General features: G+C 37.2%; 1 protein-coding gene across 1 annotated transcript in view; it reads left to right on the forward strand.

Moving 5' to 3' along the window:
* Positions 1 to 270: 270 nt before the first annotated feature.
* si:ch211-196i2.1 (collagen alpha-1(I) chain) overlaps positions 271 to 25,710 on the forward strand; it is a 66,464-nt gene continuing 41,024 nt past the window's right edge. The window contains exons 1-6 of the mRNA XM_063012100.1: positions 271 to 458; positions 18,678 to 18,822; positions 19,294 to 19,452; positions 20,997 to 21,192; positions 22,875 to 22,985; positions 23,274 to 23,360. Of these exons, the coding sequence (XP_062868170.1) occupies positions 329 to 458; positions 18,678 to 18,822; positions 19,294 to 19,452; positions 20,997 to 21,192; positions 22,875 to 22,985; positions 23,274 to 23,360 (828 nt within the window). The 5' untranslated portion in view covers positions 271 to 328. The remainder of the gene's footprint in view (positions 459 to 18,677; positions 18,823 to 19,293; positions 19,453 to 20,996; positions 21,193 to 22,874; positions 22,986 to 23,273; positions 23,361 to 25,710) is intronic.

Below are 25,710 nucleotides of genomic sequence, written 5' to 3' on the forward strand. Positions count from 1 at the left end.
GCGCTGCGAGTTGAAGAGCTCGAGCGCGTCTGAAGTGAGCAACAAACGGTCGTCTGAGGTAAAGTTTTCAAGATGACCGACCTCAACACTTTTAAATCGAAATAAATCCCGTTTTACTTGGTTCCAACGAAGTTTAAAACATTTTTAAAAGAAGTTCTCGTTTTTATGGTCGAATTCTGTGCGAGATATTTTCTGGAGGTGTTAAAATGACGGATTAAATAGTCGTGACAGGTGATGACGTTCGTTAGCAATTTAGCTAATGTCGTTTCCATACCTGAGGACACAACGCAGTTTTTATTTTCTTCTTAACTTTAAATACACTCCCACCATGTCACTTCAAATGTTATTTTGCGCAGTTTTTATGTTTGCCCGCATTAAAAGCGTCAGTTCGAGTCCAACTGTAATTGTGCCCACCGCCTCTCCAGAACATGAGACAGGATCCGGGATGCTCCAGACAGGTAAGATTCACTTCTACAATTACAAATACTACATAACTGATGTACAGAAATTATAAATGTGATGTATTTCGTACATCATATAAAGTTTCTACAGTTCCAGACAGATATTCCAAAGCCAGCAGCCTAGTTAGAATCATATGGTACCCAGTCAAAAAGGCTTAAGCCCCTTATAAAGAAACATACACTAATCAGACCTAGAGCTACTTGGGTGTATAAAACCTACAATATAAAACAAATTTTAAGCTTTGAACTGTGTGGTAACATTTAGGGAAAGGGCATTTGCTGTTCTAGAATGATTGTACCCTCAAACACTATAAGGTCCTTTGTTTTGTTTTGTTTTTTTGGATAGACATGGTTTGATAAATCTGGTGTTGAGAAGCTTTAGTGACCTTGAGAGAGCCTTGGCCTGAACCCTTTTGGATAAATTAGAACACTGTGTGAGGCAAGTCTTGTCATCAGGCATCAACTACTGACCTTGACAGAATTGGCACAAACTCCCACAGACACACCAAAATCTCGTAGAAAGTGTTTTCAGATGAGTGAAGACTGTTATAGCTGAAAAATGGAATGGTGACTTAATATTACTTTATAATAGGGACAGGTTTTGAAATAGAAGGTCCACATACTTTTAGAGATGAGAATGGCCAGATTGCCTACAGTCTCAGTATGATTGTGCTGCCAGTAATGCAAATACAAACACCAAATGAATTATTATTGGCTGTATTATTATATCACATGATTGTGCATTGTGTATGGACCATTATAAATTAAATCTTATGGGCATGGCTTGGAAATTTGTCATCAAGAAAAGCTTCTCAATGCACTTTTATTTGTTGTGGGTTGTGGCACTGGTTGTCAGCTCTAACATTGTTTATCCTTTGTGTATTTCAGTAGTGTTTTTTATATTGCAGTTATTAAATTAACATTTCAACAATTTTGATGATTTTATTTTAGCAAACATTGAAAATATACAAATACGAGTAAAGGCACCAGCTGGCTCTGCGCATTCCAGTGTTGCCTAATTGGGCGGATTTTGTTGGAAAACAATTTAATAGCAGTTAAATAACACTTCTATTTAAAAGAATATATTCCGTTTTAAGAAGCTCCAGCATTGTAGAAGGCTATTAAAAGTAAAGTCTATTTTCAATGCTGATTTGGCTTAATAGTGTTGGTCAGTCTGTATCATATTGTTGAAAGAAAATTACAATTAGTTTTCCATGTATTCACGCTAGCATGTTCTGGGGTTCAATTGAGTGTCATCATTACACACTAGTTGGCAGCCAAATGATAAAGTATTGCAAAGGAATATCTTTGAAATTCTTCCTCATAATGTTAAGGTTATAGGCTATATTTTGGTTTTTCACTTGTCAGAGAAAATAAAGAGAAAAAAAAGCGTATTATTCTTCGTGATGTGATTCTACATGGCACTTACTGCCTGTATAGGTAAATGAGTGAGTGACCACATAAAAAAAGGTATCAGTTTCTGTGCCACCCCTGTGTGAGCAATGGTCTCAGTCTGGCCACCCCTATGGAAATTGTCTGGCTCCGCCACTGACTATGGCTAAACCTGTGAACCTTTTTATATATATATTGTAAGATCCATATTGCACTAATTGTAATGATCTATGTTTATTGTCATAAATATTTTCTGTTTGGTTAAAGAATACTTATTTGAGGTGACTTGGTATTTCAGCTATTGATGATTTTTCCTGGTAATCAGTGTATGCTGTTATTCATTAGTCCTCTTCGGTGGAGTCTGCGGGGGGCAGAATTGTACTGACTCTATATACTGACAATATTTATCAAATATACGGAAAGAAAGAGGACGTGGAGCAACATATTTATGATCGTAGTTTTGTTTGTTATACGCCAATTGCGAACATAGTGAGTTTTTATAAGAAACTTGGATTAACGGATGAGTCAATGTAAGAAGAAAGTTAAAATAAATTCTGTTTGTGGGAAACTTAAGGAACTCGTGTTGCTGTCGTTGGAAATTGGATTTACAAACATTACCCGAGTCATAAATGTCTAGTCCTTCTCAATAGCTGTCTGGACGAGAAAAGGTCTTATTATATACATATATTATATATATATTAGAAACATACATTAAGATACAAATAAGACAAGATGTGCAGTACACTAGTGCACTTCAGGTAATCTGAAAATCATGAAAAGTTCATGTCATTATTTCATTTCATGTCGCGGTCATATTTTTAATTCATTACATGAAAACTGACATTTCTAACTCTTTGGTTTTACTTTTAATCAGTATAGCTTATATAGTAAAAATCCAGAATCTCACATTATTATATGAAATAAAATAAAAAAGCTTGAAACACGTGTAATGAATATACAATGACAGTTTATCTTTTTACATTGAATTATGAACAAAAATATTACTTCATGATATCTAATCGCAAGGAAAGCGGTAAAAAGACAGTTGGGTAGTTTTTTTTTCGACTCGGACCTGTTGAAGCAGTACGGCACACAGCACTGTGGCTTATTGAAAATACGAGGGACTCGGCCAACTTGGACCCGGATGTGACGTATCATAAGGTCGACACGTCACCACTTAACAAGCGGATATTAAAGCTCAAGATGAGATTACTATCTCTTTTACTATCTCTGTGTCTTTTAACCGTAGTACACACGTAAATTGGTATGTGGGTGCAAGCCAGGCCTTCTCGTCCAACATCAGTATCTGACCATTTGGCTCTAATTGCCACAGATACGCTTTACATTTGGGGGAAATTACCTCCCAGAGGAGTGGAGGCTGTTATAGCCTCATCTGCGCATTTTGGCATGGGATGTTTAACACGCTCATGGTCAGATGTTTACATATTTTTGGCCAAATAGTTTACTTACAAATATTTTGCGGATTTAAGCCACATTGTTATTAAACAAACAGCACAAGTTTTATTCTGTTTCTGACAAAAGAAGTGATGTAGAGCTCCTAATTAAATGCCCCAAAGGAGCGGTTAACAGAGTACACGATGAGATACTTTGCAATGACCAATGAGTCATAAGTTTAATTATGCAGTGAAGATAAACAACATAAAGTTCGGAGAAATCAAACACTACCTCATCCCAATTGTTTTCCAGCCTTAGGGTCTGGACAGCTTGCAATCATTTAGGGACCAAGTTCTAACAGGAAATTCTATAGTGGAATGCTGTTGTGTGATCTAAAACTTAGAATAGGTTAGGTCATGCGATATAACAACAATTCAATATAAAAGTGTAATATATAAAAGGTATCATTTAAGTGGGACAGCTCAAATTAATACTATAAACTGCTTTTGTCAAGAAATGGACTGATAACTGAGAAATTAACTGATAGCATAACAACTTACAGTGTTTGATTACAATAAAAAACACATCACAGTTTCATATCAATGTCTTTATGCTTTATTCGTTAAAAACAGGAAAACAAAGTGCATAATGTAGCAGCAGTGTTGAACAGTAGGTTGAACTGAACACCATAAGTAGAACAAGTTCAGTGATCAGCATTTATTCAGTAGCCTGTACCACTTATGATAAATGCCAATTAAAACATGCTTATTCATAAATAATAAAAAATGCACTCAGTATTTCAAAGCTCTGATAACATATTACTGGAACATTAAAGCATTGATATTTTTTGTCAAAAAACAAAGATCTCTATGTGTAGAGTTGAACATTACTCAGTATTCAGGGCTTTGTACTGATGCAAAACTAAAACCCTTAGTGGCATGTGCATCTTTCTTTTTACTGTATATTTTTTTACTGTAGACAGGGTAGGTGTATTATTCTTATATCTTTAGCACCTCTTTGCCTGACTGTACTTGATTAATAATGTTTGCCTGCCAAACTTGTGTCAACTGTCTGTAGAAGACAAGTCAGCTGTGGAAGCTGGCAGAGCTGACTGATCCTTGCCACAGATTTGTTTTTCTTTTCATACTGGTATTTTGCTTGGATACCACCTGTGAACTGAGCACTGGGTCTTTAAATCTTGTAAATCTTGTTGCAGTAATAAAAACGTTAAAAATACACAATACACTAGTGGTCTCAGACTTTTGGCCCTTACTTTATTTTCTTACATTTTTGATAAATAATATTGAGGTGATGTTTAGGTAATGTAGGTAAAATTTGAATGATCAGAATATGACTTGGCAAAGTAGCTTATTGCTAAATAGCTTATTGCTGTTAAGCAAGCATTATTTAATCTACAAACAACTGATGTAACTAAGAGGAAACAATAAACCCCCAGGTTGTTTATACCTGTGTATCATTATTTGTTGTTCCATGTTACTAAGCATCTACAAGCAGCAAGCTAAGGGTATCATTCCGCCTTGGAAATATAGCATGCCTGTAGTCTGTCATTAGGGTATAAAGAAAGGTCTGGTTGTGCACACACTGTCATCCTACTATCCTACCACAATTACTGTCATGCTTGGTGAGATTATGTCATTCACAAGTCAGTACTGTAGCATTTGCTGCATGTCTCTGCAGCATGCTGTTTAGATGGGGGGTAAGCAGATAGTACTCCCTTATTTCTTAGAGCTCTCATAACAGTGTGCTGATCGTTTTGCATGTCATTTGTAACATAACCAGATAATTAACGTTTAATGGTTTAATTTGTCCTTTTCATTTATAAATAAAATAGGTAAGGATATATGTTATTTTAGTGATGGAAAATTTTATAGTGAAGGCATGACATGCCCAAATGATTTCTGTCTGTATTTTCTTTGGCTGTTCTGTCCAGCCATGATGTAATGCTCTTTGGAATCATTTAAAGTGAAAAAAGGGTTCTGACTAGTTCTGTTTTCACTTGTGAACAGTGCATTGTCCATCATTTGTCTCCAAAAATTCAGACTTGTGTTTGCTCTCCATAGTAGGTTACCTTTAGGGTCAGCTTTGCCTTAGTATATGAGGCACAATGTAAACCCCATGAACATGTAAAGTTGCTTTTACGAGCCTTGAAACAGCTACAGTGTATCACAAAAGTGAGTACACCCCTCACATTTCTGCAGATATTTAAGTATATCTTTTCATGGGACAACACTGACAAAATTACACTTTGACACAATGAAAAGTAGTCTGTGTGCAGCTTATATAACAGTGTAAATTTATTCTTCCTTCAAAATAACTCAATATACAGCCATTAATGTCTAAACCACCGGCAACAAAAGTGAGTACACCCCTTAGTGAAAGTTCCTGAAGTGTCAATATTTTGTGTGGCCACCATTATTTCCCAAAACTGCCTTAACTCTCCTGGGCATGGAGTTTACCAGAGCTTCACAGGTTGCCACTGGAATGCTTTTCCACTCCTCCATGACGACATCACGGAGCTGGCGGATATTCGAGACTTTGCGCTCCTCCACCTTCCGCTTGCGGATGCCTCAAAGATGTTCTATTGGGTTTAGGTCTGGAGACATGCTTGGCCAGTCCATCACCTTTACCCTCAGCCTCTTCAATAAAGCAGTGGTCGTCTTAGAGGTGTGTTTGGGGTCATTATCATGCTGGAACACTGCCCTGCGACCCAGTTTCCGGAGGGAGGGGATCATGCTCTGCTTCAGTATTTCACAGTACATATTGGAGTTCATGTGTCCCTCAATGAAATGTAACTCCCCAACACCTGCTGCACTCATGCAGCCCCAGACCATGGCATTCCCACCACCATGCTTGACTGTAGGCATGACACACTTATCTTTGTACTCCTCACCTGATTGCCACCACACATGCTTGAGACCATCTGAACCAAACAAATTAATCTTGGTCTCATCAGACCATAGGACATGGTTCCAGTAATCCATGTCCTTTGTTGACATGTCTTCAGCAAACTGTTTGCAGGCTTTCTTGTGTAGAGACTTCAGAAGAGGCTTCCTTCTGGGGTGACAGCCATGCAGACCAATTTGATGTAGTGTGCGGCGTATGGTCTGAGCACTGACAGGCTGACCCCCCACCTTTTCAATCTCTGCAGCAATGCTGACAGCACTCCTGTGCCTATCTTTCAAAGACAGCAGTCGGATGTGACGCTGAGCACGTGCACTCAGCTTCTTTGGACGACCGACGCGAGGTCTGTTCTGAGTGGACCCTGCTCTTTTAAAACGCTGGATGATCTTGGCCACTGTGCTGCAGCTCAGTTTCAGGGTGTTGGCAATCTTCTTGTAGCCTTGGCCATCTTCATGTAGCGCAACAATTCGTCTTTTAAGATCCTCAGAGAGTTCTTTGCCATGAGGTGCCATGTTGGAACTTTCAGTAACCAGTATGAGAGAGTGTGAGAGCTGTACTACTAAATTGAACACACCTGCTCCCTATGCACACCTGAGACCTAGTAACACTAACGAGTCACATGACATTTTGGAGGGAAAATGGCAAGCAGTGCTCAATTTGGACATTTAGGGGTGTAGTCTCTTAGGGGTGTACTCACTTTTGTTGCCGGTGGTTTAGACATTAATGGCTGTATATTGAGTTATTTTGAGGGAAGAATAAATTTACACTGTTATATAAGCTGCACACAGACTACTTTTCATTGTGTCAAAGTGTAATTTTGTCAGTGTTGTCCCATGAAAAGATATACTTAAATATCTGCAGAAATGTGAGGGGTGTACTCACTTTTGTGATACACTGTATGTCAGAGCAGTTATAGTGTTGCCGTACCCTTTGAATGACTTCTTGGATGGCGAGAATGGCCCTAGCAAGTCAGAAAAACAACTATTGAAAGCAAAGCTGAGTTCCTGCCTGCGTTTTTACTGGACTTTAGCCATGTGAACCATTCCTCAGCAGACAAAGCTATACTGGTTAAACATGCTGGTCAGACAGCATAAATCCATTCGATTCCATTTTAGGCAAGTTTCATTTTGCTTCTCTTACCCAACAATATCAGAAAAGTCACTAAGTCAACAAATGCAGTTGTAAGATAACAGGTTTACATCTTTTTAAATGATCTAAAATGATGTGTCTTTTGTTATGTTATAAATAATACATTTGTTCTTTATTATAACCTTTATTATTCTTTTGACATTTAGCAGACATTTTTATCCAAAGTGACTTACAATTGTGACCGTATACAGTGCAAGCAAATGAGGGCCCAACAGTGGCAACCTTCCGATTACTAGCCCTATACCTTAACCGCTTAACTACCACGGTCTGCTGGAAGTTCTAGTCTAGTTTAATAACTTTTACTCACCTGGGAAAGCTGTTGGAGTGTGTTTGTAAAAATCTGTGCTTATTAGGTTAAAAAGAATTTATGGGGTCAGGCTAATGAAAGAGACAGTTGACGTTTTAATTCATCCCATAGGTCCTTGACGGTCCTAAGTTCAAGGCTCCGTGCTGGCCACAGTAGACACTCTACATCAAATATGTTAAAACATTTCCTCATGGACCTTTTTGACCTAATCTTTATTATCATCATTTATTGTTTTCAATCAGCAGTAGCCAGTTTTGCCTGTAATTAATTTTACTTTTCAAATTTAGCAATACATTAATTTTTGCATTGTTCCAATTAGGGTATTTTCAGTTCCTCTCTGAACTCTCTGTCCCTTGCTATTTGCATTACACCCTTGCTGAGGGGCCACACGCTAGCATACACCTTCCCGGACCTGTGTCCAGCTGCAGGTTGCTTCTTTTTACCAGTTATTGATTCATTCTGACACAGAGCCTTAACACATACAAACTCATTCCCCCCTCTGTATTACTCTGCTGATGTGTCAACCGGACACTAGCATCATTGTTATATTGGCAATTAAGTGATTTTCTATTCTTTCTATTGTATCTATTGAGTGTCCAACCAGGCCGGTGGCACATCTGTCTTAACTTATTTTATATACAGTCATTATTTTATTAGGGTACCATTAGCCTGCATGCATCAAGTAGCATATCAGTTGCCATTCTGACCATTAAACGTACAGTTGCAAGTAGCAATTAAACAAATATGTCGATGTAACTGTATTCTTAAAGTCTTAGCCTTTAATGTCATGGTTATAGAGAATAATACCTTTAGACAAACGTCATCTCTAATTATACATGATAAAAGGATGTAATATTTTCCAGCTGTTCATTTTCCATGAGGAAATAGTCTGAGTGAATTTGTTTCATGAGTCTAACGTTGGCTTACAAGATAGCAGATGCTTTCAGTTTTCTTCTCTTGTGTGTGCTAAAGCAGGTCGAGAGGGAGGATCAATAAAATGCACTTTGCAAAGACTGCATCCTAACCATCCCCTGCATGCATCTGTTAAATGAGACTGTTGTGTTTTTAGAGGAAATTTGCAGATGGAGACATGTAAAGCAATAGCTGTAGACGGCTATATTTCCTGTTGGGATGCAGAACTGTATTTCGAGCAGTGTGCAGACAAGAGGGTATCCAATTCCCTCTATTTTGTAGATGTCAGATTAATGCAGTATCCAATGTAACAGGAAAAAAATAAATAGTGCAACAAAATAAGGGTAATTGTTTATTAATGTTTGATCAAAAACATCCTACAATCCAAAACAATAAAACAATCCCAGTTTTATTGATTGCTTTAATTTGCTCCAGTACGTAAGTAGGTGTAAAATAGTATTTGATTCTGTTTGATGTTACTGACATTTTGTCTGGGTGTATTCCTGCTTTATGATCATTGTTTCCAAGGAAGAAAAAACAGTTACTATAGATGAATGAATTTTAAATGTAGCCACCTGTAAAAAGTCAAATCCATTTGCTTAATCACACTGTAACATTATAATAAGCAAGGGCTGCTAAGCAAACTTACCACCATAGTTATTCTTGGCCCAAGTGCAGTAGCTGAACAGAATCTAAACAGAAGGGAAGCCTAAAGAAACACATATCAGTTAAGTTTTCAAAGTGGCTGATATAAAGGGAGAAAAAGGAAAATAATCAACACTATTACAATGCAAAGACTCTGAACTGAAAGCATGACTTTATAGTACTGTAGCCCACTTGGATCTGTTGGCTGTTGACCAGGTCTTTGTTCTGCCAATGGAAGTCATAGTTGAAGGTCTTATACTTTTTTATACATAAAATCCAGAGCAGGAGCCATATCCCATGCAAATGTAATAAAAATTAAAAATCCAATATTTACATCATGTTTAAAACAAAAACAGCTGAAATACAACTAAAACTTTACCAAAATGCCAAATATTTGCTGAAAACCACAGGAAGGCACAGAAACCACATTATGCAAGACTTGACCTAATTAGACACAGCTTGACTATTACTTTCATTAGCTTTGATGCAGTTTAACACACAATTTTAAAAAATGAACCATTTTTATATTTAATACAAGTGTCATGTCTAGTTTGCAATAACAGGTTAAAAAAAAAACCTTTTTATTTGTTGGTCACATTAGAACTCATTCAGTCGAAAAGTTTCTATCCATACTACAAGAAAATGATAAAAGCATGATAAAAGTTTTAAGATAAAAAATCATATTTTGTTCTAAATCATGATTAAAATTAGTTGGAAATTACCTGTTTAAAATCACATCTTTGTTTAGTTTTTTATTTTCCTCACTAGCCCTAAATTCCCCCCGTCCCAACTTTATTTGCAATGTGTTGAAGGCCTGAAATTCAGGAATGGATGTTTATTAATGAATAAAATGAAGTTGACCAGACAAAGCATGAAATATCTTGGGGTTATTCTGTCTGCAACTAAATAAAAATCAAGTACATGTAAGAAAGACTGCATTTTTACTTGCATTTTCTATACTGTTGTAACTTTTTCTCATTTGAATCTGTCTAATATTTCATACATTAGATTTTCTCAGACTCAGACCTCAGCTTTATTGTCATTGAAAACCACGTGCATGATAAGAACGAAATACAATTACCCAGGCCTCGGTGTGTGCGACATGAATAAAATAAGAATAAGCTAAGATAAGTATAAAATAAAATAAACTAAGAAACTGAAAAAAAGAAAAAGTAAGTGTAAAAAGTATTTACAATTTAAAGTATTGCACAAAGAACTGCAGCAGCAACAGCTTATGTTGATCTAAAGTGCATGAAAGTATAGCATCCGTTGTATTAAACTGTTTTGCTACTGTTTTGTCAGTCTTGCTGTATAGCTTTAGTCTGGAAAACCTGTAAATGCCTTTTAATTTTTTGTTGAATATTTTTAATGCAGCATGTGCGGTATATCTCTCAAATGCATATCTGTTAATTTAAAGATGCTAACAGATATTTCTTATACGATCCCCTCTGGCAATACAGCTACAATGTGCCTGGCTTTTTTTGACAGCCGGCTGCCATACAGACATTGCTCAAATGGAGCTGTCTGTCCTTCTGAACTCACTGACTGACTTCACCTTGTGGTTACCTCTTATCAGCCATGAAGTAAACCATATAGTATTTGACTGGGAGCTGTTTTTTGTCAATTTTTTTTCCAAAATGAGTATCCTAATACGTTGTTTTCTAGACCAGACATGTGGTAACTGGCTTTACTTACAGTGTGTCTTTGCTTAGGCTGGTCTGTAAAGTGCAGGTCTTTAAATGTCTGTCAGACTATTAAAGTGATGTTTTTGGCAGAAGTTAAAGTAAGTGTTTTAAACACAGCAAACAAAATGGAAAATGGCACAGAAAACAATAATTTTGCTGTTTTGGATTTTGGATACCTTTTGAATTCACTGTATGTAGATTTTTTCTCATTTGATGTTATTGATATGAATATACTGTAAAGTATTTTTCTAGTATTTTATAGGGCAAGTATGTGCATTTAGCAAAGCAGTTGGAAATCTTTAGTCCTGACCTGACCACTTTCTTTTTTGTCAGATCACTATAATTAGGGTAGGCTAATTGTCATCGCTTCTGGCGCTTCCTTCCCATTACAGTAATGTGATCCTGCTAAGAGACCTCTGTAGCAGGCGACTTCAGTTCTTTGGAATCTGAAAATGAAGCAAGTCCAGATAAAAAGAGCCAGAAGCAGAAGCCAAACAGCTGATAGTCTACTTGTCCATTTTTAGACATAAGCCATTTTCTATGAGGGGGGAAAGGGAATTAAATGATGGGTTAAATGATGTTAGCTCAACTTTGTCACACACCTCGAAGATGGCAGGTTGGAAAATGAACATTAGTTGTGTGTTTCTAGGGTGAATGACATAGTTTGATGTCTGACCTCCTTATTTTCTGATACTTTTCAGCTAGAGGCCTGTCTGTCTTTACATGCATGTTGTATAGATCAACACCCAATAAATTACTTATAATTCCGATGTGATAAATGCTTGTCATGTTCACAAGCAAATTAAAGCGTTTTTGGTAGTTTGGTAGTAATAGGATGTTTTCTTTGGTTAAGATCAAATCTAAATTTTTTGCCCAAAACATCGAATCAGCAATTAAGTGATATTTTTCTAATCAGGTTGATATATGTAAGAGCCTCTCTGTCACACAGTCAACACAAAATCAGTTAAGAAATCCAAGTAAACAGCAGCTCAAATATACGTCTAATTATATACGTCTAATTATTACAACATTACTTATCTTGAATAAGTAAGTGTTTTAAGTTATTATTTTCTGATTAATTTATTAATTATTTATTCATGATCAAGCCAATGAGCCTCATTATTGACCTGACCAGTAAAAATGACCTCTGGTTTAACCCACAACAAGAAATTCCTTTAAAGGATTGATTAATGTATTTATTCACATTTAAACCATGTAAATTGTTGTGTACATTGTCAGATACTTAGATACTTTGTTCCCTTAAATGAGTAATGAAGAGAAATCGATTAATCCAGTTTATTGGGATTTTTAAACATAACTTGCATAATATGCTCTACCATAATGTTTTAGCATCGTGAGATATAACTGACTGAAATGATCTACAGTGTCTCTTTTTGACATAATTTATGAACCCAGTTTAACTGAAACGTATGTACTGTTTCCTTGTATCTGGAGTGCACTTGTAACCTCTAATCTTTTACAGTGCTGTTTTGGCCAAGAGAAAACCTGAGGTCTCAGCAACTGACATGTTTGGTTTTCTCAGTGGTCCTTCAGAAGCAATGTGTATCACAGCAGATATATTCATGGACTTGAGTTTCATAAGTGGAAAGTGATCTTTAAGATCTTTTGGCTGAACCACATTTGTTTTTGCTACATCTTCCAATTTAATTAGCTTCAGCTTAACTGGATTTAAACAGAACAGAAGCATGCTCAGTAATTGCGTTGATTACCTGTTAAGTAAGCTAAACAAAGCGGCATGCAAAGTGATGGACTAGATCAGGGTCATATCATCACTGTTTGTGCAATTTTTAGACAGTGAACAGTGAAAGTATATCAATGGCTGTCTGTTGTCACAGACCTGTGCCAGACTTAATCTGGAACCCATTAGGTGTCTGGAGTAAAATCGTACAAAGCATTTGGCACATGCAAAGCATTATCACAACACCTTAGTGAGCCATGTAGTGAACATTGATTCGTCAGCAATTCTGTGCCAGGCTTAATCTGGATTCATCTGGTCTGGTGTGTGGGGGAAAATCGAACAAAGCATTGGGCATATGTAAAGCATTATCAAAACACCTTAGCGAACCATGCAGTGAATATGATTCCTCAGCAATCCACATATTCAATCCATCAAACAATGTCATTGTCTTCCAACATTAGATTACATCTTTCATCCAAGAGGCAGGCCACATCTGGCACTGGAACATGATCTACTGTATGTAGCTAGGTATGGCTATTTGTCTAAGCCAGTGTTGTTACTGCTTTGTTTTTTTTGTTTTTTGTATTATTTGAGTTTCAATGTTGATTTTAGATATAAACAAAACTCATTATAAACTAAAATGCAAATTAAAAACACAGAAAGTAAAAATTAGATCTGTCTCCTATTAAAAATGTATGGCGCCTCATGATAAGAAACAGACAACGGCAACCATAGACTGTTGAGCAGCTGAGGTCTCAAGCAAGAATGGGCAAAAATTCAACTTGTAAAACTGTAACAATTTCAATTCTTATTTCCCAAACTATTAAAAAATGTAAATAATAGTAAGGAGGATGTAACGGCATTAAACATGCTTCTGTGTTGCAGGCATGAAATTCCAAATTTGTTTAAATTTACAAAATAAAACAATACAAATATTTTAAGTTAAAGTGTGCCAGCTTTTCTGTAAATAGGGTTAGATAAAACTGTCTGTTGATGTCCACGATCAAATGGTAGCAAGGCATTATCAGGGCAAGGATATAAAACTAGGTCTTTGACTGGGTTAAGTGTTAACTGAACCACAGTGGCCACAATCATTTCGAAATGATTCAGGGTTGCAAGATGGAAGCCACTGTTGAGTAAAAGGCATATGACAGCCCAATTGAAAGATTCTGGAAACATAAGGAAAAAGATGTTCTACTGAGAGAAAGGTTGAACTCTTTGGGCAGAAACAAAAACACTATGTCTGGCAAAAAACGGGCACTACATATCACATGGCCGATACCATCCCGAAGATGAAACATTGTGGTGGCAGCATCATATTCTGGGGTGCTTCCTAGCAGCAGGGACAGGGAGAATGGTAACAGTAAAGGAATTTTGAATGCAGCCATATATAGGAACATCCTTGCAGAAAACCAGCTCCTAAGCACATACAACCCAAATCATACAGCCAAAACAACACTAGAGGGGCTTTAGGGCAAGTCTCTAAATGTCTTTAAGTCTAGCTCATCAAACATCTAAGGAAAGACCAGAAGATGGCAGTACACAGAGATTCGCCGTCCAATCTGACAGCCTAAAACTATCTGCAGTTAAGAATGGGATAAATGGTCCAAATCCAGGTGTGCAGTATTTGTAGAGACAGATCCATTAAGAATTGCAGTTGTAAATACGGTCGAAGAGGCTTCTAAATAATATTGAATAAACAGAGTATTGAATGCTTTGGTGAATAGAAGTATACTGTAGGCATTCGTTTCAGAATAAGCATGTAGATAAAAGTTAAACCACTAAATATCTTGTCTTTATACTATTTTTCTATAAATACAGTTTGTGTATTTATAAAACAGTTTTCTCTCTCTTTGCATCCATTTGGATTTTTCCTGAGTGACCTAACACAGCACCCTGTAGGCAAGCACATGACTCCTTCAGCACAGAGCTGCCGGCCTCAGGTTTATCATGGTCAGTGCTTTACCGCTTCTGTGGAGGCATGGAGGTGATTCCCCATCCAGCCTCCCCTCCCTCAGACAGAGCCCAAGTTTCTGTCGTAGTCAATGGTTAACTGATAATAGCTGAGCTGAGCTTACAGCGTTGCATTACAATACAAAACACATCACTGAGCTAAATACCAATGAGACTTTATGCTTTAATGATTAATTGGTGTCATTATATAAACATGCCAATAATTTAGATGATCATAAGGACAGTAAGCAGAAACAGGTTATTATTAAGAATTTTATGTGAGTTCATTACAAACACTAAGTAAACATGCTAATCAGTAAATAAAGGTGCAGTTGATATGCTAAAACTCTTTCTGACAACAATTGTGTTGTTATTGTAAGATAGCAAGCAGAGATTTACCTTTATACTGATACATGATGCAAAATATCCACATCATTTCAGTACAAAATGTTGAAATAATATAAATGAATAAAAAAAGAAAATAAAAATATAGAAATAATGGATTCAAATATCCAAATGTGGCTGAGGTGAGAGGTAAACGTATTCTGCTGAACTCTCAATTGGAACCAAACGTCAGCTGTTGGAAATGATTTTAAAAGACATTTTTGACAGGCAGCATTAATCGAACAACGACTTCTTTGATCGTTTTCAGTAAAAAGCGTTAATCATTGACATCCCTTGTCACAACTATTCTGAAATATAGCTTTGTATTATTATTTCCAGTCATTTTTTATGCTGACTTAACCCATATGGCTTAGCACCATTTCATATAAATTCCAATTGAAAGCATATAAATTCCTTGTATCTACCGCCATATGGGCTGGATATCAGTCATAATGGATCAAACGTATTGCCTTTGCTTTTAAAATCTAGGCTATTGGTCCTATTCTAGTCTTTGGTCCAAAATGTATGACCTGCTTGCAAGAAACTTTTAGAACGACTTTTTGGTGGACGACTTCTCTCTCTACAAAGTGCCCCCTTTCACTAGCGGTCAATCACGGTTACCAATTCCTACATCAGATCCATTTTAGAGATTGGTGAGTGAAGAGTAGACTCGAATGCTGGGAATAACGGACATTGTGCTCTGAGTGAACATTTCTAAGCTGTTAAACCTTTCTGTTTTAGCTTTATTCCCCGCTCTCTATTACTGTCTCTCAGAAGTCTTAATGATGCTTACATGTAGCTCAGTGAAGCTAAAGCATATGTGAATGATCAGGGCATCAGATCTTTGCTCTAGGGCATACATTTGTATAAGTAGGCTTTCAAGGGGTCTGCAATTGTGGTTTATCATTCATTTGAAGACATTACAGTGCAGTGAGGTCTAACAAAGCCCTAAGAAATGCAGCAGTTGAAAGCAGTATTTGCTAACAGGGCATTCCAATATTCAAAACATTTCCCATATGGTTGAACTGTTCCCGGGTCTTTTTACAATTTGTCAACCAGACTTGTTTTACGATTGATGAAAAAGACTTGTTTTGATTTGTTTATACAATTTCAGTTGTAAAATGTTAAAATGAGATGCACGTTCTCCTAATGCCCATATAAATAAAGCTCTTATTTTAAAAAATATAGAACATAAAATAGTGGTTGATAAGGTCAAAGCTGCCATCCTATCCTGAGAGGAAATTGGTCTAGATGGTTGGATCAAATTAATGTAGAAACTGCTGGAACACAGGTGACACTTTCCACAGTCAAGCTAGCTTTACATTGACATGGGCATGGACAAATACTTTTGTCCATAGAGTGTATATGCATGGAATGTTCTGTTAGGCATAGATTGTGCTCTCCCAGGCTGCTTCACAGGGCAGCTTAATGCATGCTTGAGTAATAAAAGCAAGTCAACAAAAGCCCTCTGTGTGACCCTGCAGTCAGTCTCACAGACTGATCCGTGCTTTGCCCTCAGGTTGGAACAGGGGGTGTTCAAACACAAACTCCACCAAGTGATTTCAGGTGTCTGGATTACACTGTGTGGTACCAGTTTTTTCTTAATTGGCCCTTTTTCTAAACCAGTGGGGGGTACACTCACACTGACATGAAACTATGTCCAAAATACCCTGGTACTGTACAAAACGTACCTCTCCTCCTGTGGCACTATGTTACCATTGACCCTAACAAGTGACTATGGATTGTTTGTATCTGCACTATTTTATTAATTGTGTATGAAATTCTCATGTTCTTTTTTTGTGCAATATTCTGATTTTGTGACGATGTGTCCTCATTTATCTTCTTGTCGACGACTTACAAATGGCATGGTGTGAGTAGTGTGCATTCATATGTGATTACAAAATGACAACTACAAGTGACCTGGTGTAAGGTGTGCACTGTACTACTATTTAGAGTTGTCTTGTGTGTAGTGTGCACTAGGCTTTCATGTGAGCAGCAAAACAGATGGCCTAATGCATGCATGCTTTGGTCATAAGAAAAAAAAGACTTAATTTGGATCGTCTGCCAGAGATTAAAAGTGGAGGTCGCTTGTGCAGACAGCAGAGAGCTGTGAGTTAACGAGAGTTATGTGCCCTATTTTTGACAGATATGGTTTGCTATAGTGCAAGATTGGGATGTGACTGCAGTGGTGTATGTAAAAGTGAACTGATCATTATTTGATACGCTGTGTTCCTGGTATGCAAAAATAATGTCTTTAAAAAAACTAAAGGCCTAAACATGTTGGAAAAAAGGAAAAAGAATGAAGCAGCTTGTAACCTTTATGAGAACAGCTGTGTTTATGTTATGTTCCAGACCTGCTATGTTAAAAAAAAAAACGTCTTACACGGTGTGTAAATCATGTGCATGTACTTCTTAGCTATCCTGTCTCATTTCCTCATGTTATCACCTTCAGCCAACACAGCAGTTACCAGGCAGTAATTGATTTACCTGATTCTGAATCAATGTGTTTTTCTACTTTGTGTGTGCTTATAATTTCCTATTTCCATGGTGCCTTGAGATTTATTAGGTCACATTCAAGTAACTATTCTTGTAGAAAGAGCGTTTTATGCTATTGCTACGTAATTCAGGTAATAATTTAGCAATGCAAGTATAATGTTAAGACATTTAAATAGGTCTTGTGACCCTTAAGGTGAATGCAGGAAACATTTAGGTGCACATTACACTAGGCATGTTTGAGTTGAGTTTTAATTTTCAAGTTCACAATATCAAGTCAAAGAAATGCATTAATATCAAATTAAGCAGAATACATGTTAAATGTTTTTAGTCTGTAAACAGTGCAATGCATTTTTAGCAGATTTGTTAATGGATAAAATTGCGGATTCAAAATATTTGTTGAATTAGTAGATTTGGTTGAGATTGATGAGATTTGTTGTTTATTTAATCATCTCTAGTCTTTGGAAAAAATGCTGAGCTGTGCATTTGGGATTTAATGGTTTTAAGAACAGATTTTAAACAGGTTTTACACCCTTTATGATTGATAAGACGTGTTGGCATTTATGTATGGTTGCTAACCCTCCCAGATTTGCCTGAAGCATTAAGAACATCTTAGAATCGGTAACATCTAGCATGCTACATTTTGCAGATGCCCAAATAATAGTTTAGCAATTTTAATGACAAGTGGGCCAGACTACTCATAGAATTTGGTCACATTGACTTGGACACCCTACGTGCATGTAAATCAGTAGTATTGGTTATCAAGCTGCATTGGAATAATGTTTAAATGAATTGCACCAGATATAACTGAGCTTAATTCTTTTAATGATTGCTACAGGCTTAGTTCTAACTGAGCTCCTTATTCCAAAAAAATAACAGGGCTAACTCACCCAGTGTGGTGCTTGTGGTGCACACAAGCACGCGCACACACACACACACACACACAAACAAACAAATGCAGTGGTGCATTATTTAATAAATGACTCTACTTTTATGTCACTGAAAACCATTACTGAGGCTTTCAAGACCTGTTCATAATCAGCCCTGCTGATTTCCTCTGTACAGACTCAGCATAAGGCCACCAAGATCAAAGCAGAACTCATTAAAGCATAAATGGCCACAGGACAGAACTCACTGTATAATCCAGCAGTGTTGATAGGCGGCGTACCTGACCCTTTACAAGAAACATATGTTGCTAGCATGTTATTAGTTTGATGTGTGATTTGCCCATTATGTCTGTGCTTCTAAATCCATGCTTTATATCCATTCTTTCTCCTTAGAATACATTGACCTTGTACATCAGCTCTGGCAGATGGCCAACAGCACTAACGCCACTGTTAGTTTGGATGATCAGAGGTCTCCGGTGTTGCATGTAGGGCAGTACTCCACCATCTCATTGCCCCTACGCCAAGTATTTGGCTACAGGTAAACAAACTGATTCTGATCTTATAGAACTGCTACACATATGCATGCTTTTTATTACAGGATGTTAAACAAATGCCGAGATGTAATATTAAAGTTACTGTTGTAGTCACAGAGTGGTGAAGGCTGGTGACAGAGGCGGCATGTGTAACCCTGCATCTGAGATATGAATAGATTAAGCCTGGAGACTTAACCAAGCAGAACAAAACAAAAGACTAATATAAAAATGAAAACACTTGCGAAATTAATAAAACAAAATCAAACCAAAGCCACAGCCCAAATTGAGACTGTAGAAAAAACAGGCGACCACATTACTATAGCAGAAACACTGCTCTCCACTAAACGTAACACCAAACCACATCTTGGCTGTTTTGCCATACAGAGTGAATTGTTCTATGTAATATTGTGAATTCAGTGTATCTTTACATGACTGTGCTGGTTTAAATATAACTTTGCTCTTTTTCTTTCTCTCAGATTTGATGACGAGTTTAGCTTGCTGCTGCAGCTGCGCACCTCTCAACATGACGACCGTAGCCTCCTCACCTTCCTTTGCCCAGACGGTCACATTCTTCTGCAGATCCGCATAAGTGCCCACTCCTTTACCTTCATCTCCACTGAACAGCGCCATTATGAGTCAGTAACACACAAGCTGCTTGTGTCTGGTAGATCACTTTAGAAATGTAGTCTGGGGACAAGGGGTTGTACAGAGGTTGTAAAACTTTATTATCGGCTTGTAAAATGCTGTTGGTAGATACATGGTTCAGACAAAAAACACCAAACTTTTACTGACAGATAAATATAGGTTTGATGCATTTTTGGTCTCTGTCTGCGAGTGTTGTATGTTCTTGTCATGTTTGTCTGAGATTCACTTGGGTATTCCAGTTTCCTACTTCCTCCCAAACCTGTAATAGGTAAAGAAGCTACACTTAAAAGCCACTGGCATGGTGAAAACTCCCCTTAGATGATGATTTGTCAGTTTTTCTGACTTATATTTAGTATTTTCAGTAGTGCCGTACCCACTGCACTGAATCCTGACCAGAATAAATCTTGTAGTAAAAATTAATGACTAAAAAAATAATAATATATAATAATCATTGTTATCATTAAAATTATATGGTCAGTGTGGTGGCGCAGCTGAACACAGGGGTGCCACACAGAAAGAGCGTTATATCTAGTCACTGTGTGTGACGCTTTTTATGCATTTTCTTTGTACATATCTGTGTGGGTTTCATCCAGATACTTACGTTTTCTTCTTTAACAACATGCAGATGGTGCAATGACTATTCTAAATGTCCCTTAGTGTAAGGACATCCCCATACATGAACAAACAAAATTTAGCCCGCATGTTTCTGATTTGTTTGGCCGTAAGCCAGTATTTTCTTCTGTTTTGTTTTATTCCTGTTGCTTGGCTAGATTTCATGGTCAGAACTGAAGGATCTAGTGTTATTCAGGTGAAGTAGCATAACGTGGGTGTGTTAGCTTAGTGGGTTTTATTAATTTATCTTGTTACCACCTTCTGTAATCCGTTGTTATTGCAGATATTATGCCAACACAGTATTGACTGCAAACAAAGCTTTTAAATTCCTACCACATTAAATACAGCCAAGCAATTGATCTTACCACATTTCAAAACAGACAGTTTTCCCCTACTAATGAAGGCTAATCTTAAATCACGTTTAAACTTAACATTTAATATACAAATCAAACTTCTAAAAAAAAACACTAAATCAAACGTTTTTTTTAATTCAAGACTAGTTCAAACAGATTTAATGTGGTTTGTTGAGTCAGTAGAGACACAGCGCTTCCACATCAGTGTATTAAGTACAATACAAACTGCCTCAGTCTTTCTTATTACCTTTTAGTGTGGAGTTTATCTCTGTGCAAGCTTCATTTCAGGATATTATTCTAAAATACTTCTTCTGTACTATTTGACAATACATAAACACATGAACTTTAAATGGCCAAAAGTATTTGGACATCTTTACTTACTATTCAGTTTAAGTTTTTCTAGTCACAACCATTGCTAACGCTTAGAAAAAAATGAATTATCTAAAATATATTACATTATATTATATTATTATATCATAAAATCACATACGTAAAACCTTATGAAACCAATAGCACTATTACTGTTATTAAAGTAATATTATCTTTTGGACTTATGTTCTTTGTTTTAGGTTTCCTGTGACTGTGTTGACTGACGGGAAGTGGCATCGCATGGCGCTTAGTGTGTCTACAGGCCGATTGGCATTGTATGTGGACTGCGCCATGGTGGAAAGTGTTGATTGGTTCTATGAGGATGGCTTAGGAATTAAAACAGATGGACTTATAGTGGTGGGAGGAATCGTTGAGGGCTTTGAAACGCCATTTGAGGTAAAAGTTCAAAGTATTCTCATTTGTATATTGGGGCAATTGTACTTCTTCTATAGAAAGGTCTGCTCTCCACATCTGAAAAGAATTCATTAACACTTTATTCACTTTTCCTGAGCACTTGTTGTCATGGTTTTGAGGCAAACATTTTATTCTGACTTTGGCTGCTGAGGAGCTTTGTTTCCTTCTCACAATAATTTCCCCTTTATAGACAGGTGATGAAGTCAGCTTGTAATTTATCTGACCTGTCTAAAATATACAACGCATGAAGACATCCCCAGACTCGTCCCAGCAGACTCCCAAATCCCAGCTTGTTCATAAGAATACAGATACACGTGCAGTATGGGATTAGTGTAACATCTGTATGTTGCATTTGTTTACCAGCTAAATGGATTTCTCATCATGTAGTCCCAGTGGATAGACAGTGTATTTGCTTTACCATGGCAATATGCTTTTCTGCTAATATACAGTTATGGTTTGGCATAGTAATACCAACAGATTTGGATGGTTATCACTGGACCTCAATTTTTACACCGCTTACTGATTTTAGGATCAAAAGAACTCTGAAATGTTGGAGCAGTAAAAAGCACAAAAATACCCACCACTTTTTTTTCTTAATTTCTTTTATTTTTTGCTATCTTAGCTTCATAAACAACACACAGGCTCGCCTAGATAAAATTCTGACACATGTGGGTTTGCTCATACACCCAGACAACATCCAGACATGGTGCCTGTCTAACACAGACCACCACTCACTCACTTACTCACTCAGCTGTGTTAGACCGCTGCACCACCAAAGCGCCTTGAACTGCTGTTTTGTGTGCTAAATGTCAGGCAAAATCACTGTCAAACTGTAACATTGCTAAAGGACAAAACAAACAACATAGGCTAGACATCAGCGAAAGCTATACAAGGCAGCAATCACAAAACAAATACTGAATCAGAAGTAAAAATAGTCAAATCTAGGTTTTGTACAGAGCAAATATTGTCAGCAATGCAGTGTCATACTATTAATAGTGTCAAACTAGGAGGTTTAAGGCAACATAAGCCTAAAAAGCCTGAAAAAAAACCTCTGATCTACTGTAGAAGCTCTGCTTAAGCTTTAGGCTTTATTTTGGGATTAATTTGAAGCCTTTACCACTTTACAATATTTATTGGTTTTATTCAAATTATACTTTAAGTGATCCCTGTGAAGGATAGGGGAATTTATTCTTGGTCAGCAGAAAAGGTTTGAACAGCTGCATACAAGTTAACAGTAGTGTTGGTAATACTCCATGAAGCCTAGGCAGCGTGCCTTAACATAATCTCATACAGTATGCTGCCTGACAGCTGTCTTTCAGATACAGACTGAATGAGACATCTATTACTGAGATATCCTGACCTGACATGAGATTGCTTATAAAATGTTCTTATTGGTCTATTAAAGTCTGTTGCAGTCCAGCTTGTACATATTAAGTTTTTAATCTTGTTTATGGTAACAGTATTTGCCTTTGTAAAATATAAAATGTCACTTTTTTACTTTGGCATATGTCCCATTATTGCCAAAGCTTTAGCTACACACTCACTCACTTACAGTGGTGTAATAGAGGCCAGGTCATGACGATTAACATGATATGACTTGATTAATATAATATGAGACTTGATATGAAAGGATCTTCTCATCTCTCTGTGTTCTGTACTTTTAGGGTGATCTTAAGCAAGTGGTGTTTTTGATGGGAGAAGCAGATGCAGCCAGAGATCAATGTGATGAAGCTGCTCACAAACCCTCACGCTTTCTGCGTACCCATAATCGAGAGGTACGAACTCAGTCCACTGATTATTTGAACTCAAACTGCTTACGTATCAGCACCTGCGGTACCACTTAACACAAAATAGCAACATGAACATGCTACAACAGAAGATCAGGTCGCTGTCAAGCATTCAAGCATTTAAGGCTGCATCCATCATCGACCTGGCAACACACCCTTACATTACTGTCACTACAGCTCACAGATGTGCGTGGGCTTTTCTCTGTATTTGGCGTTATCACTTTTATCACTTTCATGCCTTGTCACTCTTCTCTTTTCTTCTTTTGCTTATTTTAGGAGCTTCTACTGTCTTTAAATGACTTGGAGGATTTACTAGAGGATTCAGATCCAGGGAACAGAGACTTCAATCTCCCTGCATTAAGTGTGAGTATTAAAAGTGCATTGACTGGATTTTGTCTTTTAATTAACGTTCATGGACGTAAAGGTCATAGTGAAGATTGAGTTATCCAACCACATGTAGAGATACTAAAAGAGATCCTATATACCACCCTGATATAATCTCTATAAACACCGGATTGCTTAAGTTTGTTAAGTTTGTGGTTTTAAAATGAAAGAAAAAGCAAAGATTCTTCTTCAGCGTTCTTCATCAAGCTTCACCCTGTTAAACATACAGGACAGGACTTGCTCATATGTAACTCATTTAGTTTTAATTTTGTTTTACATCGTAAATCTTTATGCAAATAAGTAAGCATCTGTCCTCTTCCTCATGGAACGCTTGTATACAAGTGCTGGTATTTATTTGTGCAGGCCTAGTAATCAGTAAACTTTACAACCAAGAGTTTTACATCGGGTGGCACCACAGTCTAATACAGCTTTACTCTCAATGTAATTCCCCCAATTAAGCCCCCCCTGTCTCTGTCACAGCTGGAAAGTGTTCTGCTGCTTAGGTGGCCTAGGTTCAGAAAGCTCCAGGAGGCCTGGGAAGCTCAACAGACACCGCTGGCTGTGTCTGAAACTATTAAAGGCGGCTTGGGAGTGACTTCCATGTCGCTGCAACCATGAAATTAAAAGTCTGGTCAAGGTGGTGACATAAGCAGCAGAGGAATTAAGAAAGCATCGCTTGTTTTCTCAGAATGTTCATAATATTCTGATATGTATAAAACAGTGTTCATCACAAACCTAGGCTTTCTGGGATATGCTAAAGACCTGCAAACCCTATCATGATAATGTGGATGATTACACTGATAAAGCAACTAAAGAATAAATAAAATATTATAACTCGTATAGTGAAGATTTGGGAATGGAATTTTTGCAGAAAAGACAAATGTAACAATCTCAAGCGATCTCACAGTGCGTGCACTTAATTTTCCTTTGCTTTTTCAGTAGTGGTTTGGAAACAGATCATTTCTGTATGTGAGTACATATGTACATGGTCAGGGTAGCTGATTTACCTTTCTTTTCTTTCATCATAGGGATTGCGGTTGGTGATCTGTAACATTAATATTCAAAAGAGTAATGTACCATCTTATGTGAAGCCAAGTGAAATATATTTTAGACATGTGTATATGCCAGTCCCATCTATGTGCCCCCTTTTTCACCCATAATCTGGCTCTAATTATGTACTGTCAAAGAGTCGCTGGTTCAGAGTCAAAACTTGTAAGTTGTAAAAGTATCTTTGAAAGGAAAAATAACTTTTTAAAATGTATATAGCCTTTTGTTGTGGTGGCTGGTTTTAATTTCCTTTTTGCACATGCACTAAAAATCTGCCACACTGCTCTGATTAATCACTAACTCAATGCATTCCCTACATCTTTTTTGCATTTAAATAGGTCAAAGGTAAATCCCTAATTAGCAACTTTGTTCTCCATAAACTTGTGTGAAGCCCACGTGTTGAGTGCATTATAGGGAATTATGTGTGTATTACAGCACACATCTGCTTTAGATTAAGTGATTTATTGAAAGGGTGACCTGATGTCACAGTAGTCTACTAGTCAGCCCAGTCTCAGCTGTACCACCAGTCTGATTACATGCTCTGTGGCCACAGTTGGCCTGCTCTGAGAGAGGGACAGAAGGCTCTGGTACTGCTATGTCTGTAACTGCTACTGGTTAAGGTGCTGAAACAGTGTGGTAACGCTGTCTGTAGGAATTCAGCACTGTCTTTGAACATTGGGAAATTAAGTATGTCTAAATTAAAAGGGAAAAAAGGTTTTCTATGGATGGGGATGTCCCACATAATAGTGGGCTGCTTTATGCATCTTAAACATCAGATTTAAGTTTGATTGCTCAAACCAGGAGCTAAATATTAAACTACTATAAGCAGGGGCGATTTAATGCACAGGCTTACCTGGGCTTCAGCCCAGGGGCCCCGAATAATTGAGGGCCCCGGATTGGCTGTTTTATTTTTTATTTATTTAGTTAGTTATTTTGGTTAATAAGAATGGTGAAGCTTACAAACCAATGATTTTGTAAATCATTTACACGTTATTCATGTTTCTGACTGTTGATTGGCCAGATAAACGAGCTGCTGTAATTCTGATTGGTGGTTTCAGTTAAGCAACGTGAACATTAGAGCTAGTATGTGAGTGACATTCAGCTCAGCCAATCAGAATGCAGCACCAGGTTTATACATGTGCGTTCGGACGTTCTGCAGTTAGTTTTGTATATGAGGCTCTGGGACATTATGGTCCCAGCATTGAAGTTCGGGTTCTGGAACTAGGCAGTCTAAAGTGCTGTAACGCTCATTGAAGTCCTGACTAAACAGTTAAAGTGACTC

This window comes from Trichomycterus rosablanca, chromosome 16, assembly GCF_030014385.1.
Source record: "Trichomycterus rosablanca isolate fTriRos1 chromosome 16, fTriRos1.hap1, whole genome shotgun sequence".
Classification (NCBI taxonomy): Eukaryota; Metazoa; Chordata; class Actinopteri; order Siluriformes; family Trichomycteridae; genus Trichomycterus; species Trichomycterus rosablanca.